This window comes from Geotrypetes seraphini, chromosome 2, assembly GCF_902459505.1.
Source record: "Geotrypetes seraphini chromosome 2, aGeoSer1.1, whole genome shotgun sequence".
NCBI lineage: Eukaryota > Metazoa > Chordata > Amphibia > Gymnophiona > Dermophiidae > Geotrypetes > Geotrypetes seraphini.
Window position 1 is genome coordinate 196,484,321 of NC_047085.1, and position 6,000 is coordinate 196,490,320.

At 39.6% G+C, this 6,000-nt stretch overlaps 1 protein-coding gene across 2 annotated transcripts in view; it reads left to right on the forward strand.

The window, feature by feature from the left end:
• Positions 1-5,644, forward strand: part of MCUR1 (mitochondrial calcium uniporter regulator 1) — a 119,885-nt gene extending 114,241 nt beyond the window's left edge. For both annotated transcript variants that reach the window (XM_033934624.1, XM_033934626.1), the window contains exon 9: positions 5,292-5,644. In XM_033934624.1, the coding sequence (XP_033790515.1) occupies positions 5,292-5,347 (56 nt within the window). In that variant the 3' untranslated portion in view covers positions 5,348-5,644. The remainder of the gene's footprint in view (positions 1-5,291) is intronic.
• Positions 5,645-6,000: the final 356 nt, after the last annotated feature.

Here is a 6,000-nt window from a genome sequence, read left to right on the forward strand (position 1 = left end):
AAGTTTTTATCTTCTATTTATATATAAACATTTTTATTTCATTCTGAAAAATAAAATTTTCACTTTATAATTTTTTTTTTAATATTTCCTCTTTTCCAAATTAAATCCAATCCTTTTAAAACTATAATATTACAAAATCAATCTTTACATTTGATCCTTTAGTCATCTCCTTCAATTACCAATAAATTCTTATTATGTATCTTTCTTTTATATTATTCATTTTCCTTTACTACATCTAAATGTCATATTACTTTTCCTGTCTATAATTAGTCCATTCTACATTCTTCTTGTTGTCCTTTCATTCTTTACTTACTCATTTACTGACTTATTAAATTAACTGAACTTTCATATGTATTTCTTAGCTACATCCATCCTCTCTTAAGACTCTTGACTGCCAATTGTCATTTTATTTAATATCTTTTTAGTCTATCAATTCTGCTTTCTTCTTCTTTACATCTATTTATTTTCTTGTCCATTCTTCACTTTTCCCCTTTTGTTAATTTGTCAAGTCCTTTATTCCTTCCTGTTCACTCTTTACTCCAGCCATCCATCCTTCAGTCTCCTAAAGTTCAATCTCATGACTTTCCAGTCCATCCTTCTTGCTTTTTTCTTCTTCACATTCTTTTATTGTCTTTTTCCCTTGTCCATTTTATTTCCTGTTCTTTGTTTCATATTCCTCTTTCTTCAACAAACAAAAGTCCCATAGTTCTTTATATTAAACTTTTTGTTCAATATCCACCAATCCAATCTTAATATTTATCCCTTCATTTCAACACCCATTGTGCTAAAATGACATAGGTTCTGATTTTGAAAGAAAGGTATTTAGCTTTTCCGGGTCTACAAAATACAAAGATTTATCCCCACAAGATACCCTCATTTTTGCTGGGTAATATAACCCATATTTATATCCTTTTTCCTTTAATTGAGGTCTCAGATCAAGGAATTTCTTCCTAATATTTGCTGTATTTTTAGAAAAATCTGGTAAAAACCATATTTTGGACCCTTTATAATTTAAATTTTTATCTTTCTTGGCAGCATTTAAGATTTCTATTGCTTGCTGGTATCTTAACATCTTGAATATCAGTGGCCTTGGTCTCCCTTGGTTCTCCACACGCTTTGTTGGAATCCTGTGTGCACGTTCTATTTCTAAAGGCTGTTTGAAATCCAACTGCAGTATTTTAGGTATTAAATTTTCTAAAAACTGTATGGCATTTCCTCCTTCCAAATTTTCTTGTATTCCAAAAAGTTTTACATTTTTCCTTCTGCCACGGTTTTCATAATCTTCCAGCTGATTTTTCAGTTGAATAATTTCCAAACTGTCATTTTTACATCTTCTTTCTGCACATTCCAAAACCTCCATTTTAGCTTCCAGATCCATTGTTCTTTTGTTTGTCACTTCCATCTGCCTATGTATATTCAATATTTCTTCCTTCATTTCTGCCATGCTGTTAACGTTTTCTTTCAACATTTGTTTTATTTGTCTTAATTCCCCCATAACTTCGGCTTTACTTAGCTCTTCCGACTCATCCCCCGGAAGCGGAACCTTACACTGAGTAATTTGATCCGACTTTTGCCTTTTTGCCGCTCCTCCGGTTTCATTTTTACTCTGCCTCGTACTCGCCATGCTCCCACACTTCCCTCCACACTTTTTCGCCGAAATACAAGCCGCAATGATAAACTTTTTTATTCAGCCGTTGCCCAGGTAAGAGGAGCGCCGCGATCACATGTCCATTTTGTGTGCGCGCTAAGCCACGCCCCTCTCTTCTCTGTTTCTATTCTTTATGGTTTTCATATTTTTCTGCCGGATTTTTGAAGTTCCTTATGGCTTTGGTGCTTGGAGGGTCCCTGTCTTGGGCATACTCCACCAAGGAAAGGACACAGTCCTGCATGGGAGGACTGATGCTCTCAGGATATCTCTGAGTTCCTGCAGAGTCTGCCTGCTTTGTGTCCCTTCAGGAGCTTGGGGTCCTCTGGAAGTGGCACACCTGATGATCTGGTTAGAGGCTTGAGCGCAGGCTGTGTGGCCCCTGAATAAGAATCCTAGGAGTATTGGAGAGTTGGCTAAGTAGTTTCTCACCCCTTCGCTGCGTAAGGAATCCCAGAGGTGAGAGTTGGTGTCTGTGGTCCATCTAGCTGGCAGCCAGAAGATTTCCTTCGATGGTTGAGGATATGAATAATTTCTGAGACAAAAATCCTTTCCCTGCAGCTATGCTGATTCAAATAGGCACCTGTGATTCAAATATGTTACAGTGAGTATTCCCATTATTCCCTATGGGGAACTTTAGTGGGAGGGTCTGAAATGTGGAGGTTTGGTAGTTTCTGAGGTTAGTACTTGGGTCACTCTCCTCTAAAACCCTAAAATCTCAATTTTTAATTTTTGCATGTAACTCTAACAGCCTGTTTTTGACGCAATTTTTTTTGATGACGGCCATCTTGGGTTTTTAGCTATCTGATTTTAAACTCCTTTTTTTCTACTTCAAAATCACTCGTTTTGAGAAGTAACTCCCTCTGATGTATGCACCAGGCATTTCTAGTCCTAGTGCGTCGGTTGCACGGAACATGGGAGGAACGAGCAGGAGGTTTAGACTCAGACCCCAGTCAGTTCTCCAAGGCCTTGGAACCTCTGAAATCCCAGAAGAACCAGTTGAAGGAAAAGAGATCCTGCTCAGATGAACCGAGCAGTGATGGGGCGAAATGTCAGACAAAAATCTGATCAATTTCTTTGACTGGGTGACCAGAGAATTGGATAGAGGATGTGCGCTAGATGTGGTGTATTTAGATTTTAGCAAAGCATTTGACAGTGTTCCACACAGATGTCTAATAAATAAACTGAGTGCCCTCGGAATGGGTTCCAAAGTGATGGGCTGGGTCAAGAACTGGTTGAGTGGAAGGCGACAGAGAGTAGTGATCAATGGTGTGCCTCAGGGTTCTGTTCTTTTTTACATTTTTATAAATGATATTGCTGAATGGTTGTCAGGTAAGATTTGCCTCTTTGCGGATGATACCAAATCTGCAATAGAGAAGACATGCTGGATGGTGTGAATAACATGAAGAAAGACCTGGTAAAGCTTGAAGAATGCTCTGAAATTTGGCAGCTAAAATTTAATGCAAAGAAATTCAAGGTCATGCATTTGGGCTGCAAAAACCCGAGGGAACGGTACAGATTAGGGAGTGAAGAGCTTATGTGCACGGCACTTAGGTATGATTGTATGTGATGATCTTAAGGTGGCCAAACAGGTTGAAAAGGTGACGGCGAAAGCTAGAAGGATGCTAGGTTGCATAGGGAGAGGTATGGCCAGTAGGAAAATGGAGATAAGACTTTGGTGAGACCTCATTTAGAATATTGTGTGCAATTCTGGAGCAGTGCAACACGCAGAAAGTGAAGTTTAGATAGTTTTTCACTTTCTGCATGTTGCACTGCTTTCAGCTGTGTATAGCTGAAATTATCAGAAGCAATTAAGGAAAGATTTATAAATATAAAATTTTACCTCATATAAAATTGTAATTTAGATTCTAAGGTATCAGCTGCAAGAGACATGATTTAGTGTAGGCATCTAGGCTTTTTTGTAGAGGGGAGAATCAAAATCCGTCTTGTGCCTGGAAAACTTATGCCTTAAGTGTCCGGTGGTTGTGTCCGCAACTGCCTGCAGCTCTCATCTCCTCCAGCACTGGACACAACTGCCATCTTACATCAAGCAGTCACCGCCAGGAGAGGTGCCGAATTTCACGAGAGTTCACGAGATTACGTACAGACGCACAAGCTGCATTGCCTCCATTGATTACCTTACGTTCTGGAACGTTGCCCACCTCAGTGCTGTAATCCCACGCAAGCGCTTTCCTGCATCTGTACTCCACCTCACAATTGCGTACAGATGCAGGAAAGCGCTTGCATGAGGTTACAACAATGAGGCAGGATTCCAGAACAATGGTAATATACCAAGGGCCTCAAAATAGTACCTGGCGGGCCGCAAGTTTGAGACCACTATTCTGACTTAAGTTTCTATTAACAGTTCAAATATGACCACAAAAAGACATAAAAACTCCAAACAACCCCAAATGGTGTTAGTTATTTTCAGGGACAATGTTTTTATCTATTTACTGTTTTTATAATCAGAAGACAATAGGAGCAAGCAAAATCAAATATTCTTTAAAAACCAATAGTTTTCATAATTTTTTGAGCAGTAGTGTAGGGCAACTCCGATCCTCAAGGGCCGGAATCCAGTCCGGTTTTCAGGATTTCCCCAATGAATATACATGAGATCTATTTGCATGCACTGTTTTTAATGCATATTCATTGGGGAAATCCTGAAAACCCAACTGGATTCCGGCCCTTGAGGACTGGAGTTGCCCACCCCTGTCTTAGACACTGGTAACGTTTTCACGTCTCCTTTCCCACCCTTTCAACATTGTCCTCAGCATAGTTTGGGGGAAGGGGATTTGGAATACCCTCCTAAACTAGCAGTAGATTTTTTTTTATCCTATTTTGTGTCTGTGGGCAAAAAAAAACAACCTTTAGAAAGTCTGCTCCTTGAGGTGACTCTGCTAATCAACTAAAAGTCAAGTCACCTTTCCCAAAGCATGCTGTCAGCTGTGTGACAACACCCTCTAGATAGGTGAAACAAAGAGGCAATTGCCTCTTTGTTTCACCTGTCACTAAAGCCTTGATTCCCATTAGTTTCTCTTATATCCCCTTTCCCACAGTCTTCACCCAGTCTGTCTCTGTCTCATAACTCCCTCCCACCCAACAGCTTTAACACAGTCTGGCGCTCTCTCATATCCCCATATCCTTCGCTCTATTTCTCTCGTGTCTCTCTCCAACCTTCCTCCAGTGTCTCTTGTGCGTCTCCCCCAGCCTGCCCACCTTCATCTATTTCTCTCTGGGTCTTGCCTTGTTATTCATAGTGCTGCCTCTCTTGGCCTTGCCTGATGATAGGGCTCTGCATATACTTGAACAGTGCAGTGCAGGAAATTGGGGAAGTCTTGTGGTTTCAAGTCCTATGAGACTTCTGTACCCCCTGCACCACACAGCTCAAGTATATTCAGAGGAAAAAAATGATCTTTTGGGGGTATGACATCCCTGGTGCCAGGATGCAATTTCTAGGTGCTATGGTGAGCTAGCACCTGGGATTTGCCTGCTCTAGCACATCTAGCATGTTTAGAATTGAAGTTCAAGGGAAGGCTCCAAACTGTATTTTAGCTGTAATCTCTCTTACCAAGATGAATCACTCAATTTGAGCACATTTAATATGCAGCAAAGAATGTTAAAAACTTGTTTTTCTCCCTCTCTCTAGGTTCTGTGTTTACATGCCTCACGATAGCACTGGGATTTTACCGTCTATGGATATAATAAAGCATCAACCCAAAGTGACTTGTCTTATATCGCCTTATGAAATCTTTGGAGTATTTCTCGGCTGCCTTTGAAAATTCACAGCTTTCATTGACAAGAAGTGCATTTATGCCAAGCTCCGAGATGAATACACAGCTGTGTCGCAGAGCACATTATATAGTTTTATTTTTTTGTTGGCTTGAGCACACTTCCATTTAAATCTACAAAGTATGAGGAATTGATTATTTGTGAAATGCTGTTTGGAAAACACTTATGGTTTTGTATTTTTCAATCAAATACTACTTGTACATTTTGGAACGATGGAGTTAATCCTATAAGCAGGTTCATCCTGTTAGGTGCCCTGATGCCACATAGTGACCCTGATCTATAATAGCAACTGAGTGCTTGGTTTCCATTATAGAATAACAAAATTTTAAATCGCAATGCAACAAACAATTCAATGCGCTTAACAATTCAAATCAACTGAACAAACACCACAGACACAAAAAAATCAAATACAATATTCAATGCTCATTCCTAAATTTACAAAACAAGTTTTCAGACTACGTCTAAAATGCATGTATGATGTAGAAGATCACATAATTGGAAGCAGCTCAGAGCCTAAGTCCTCTGCACTTTGCCTCTCAAAGAGAGAAAAGAGAAAATGAAATTGT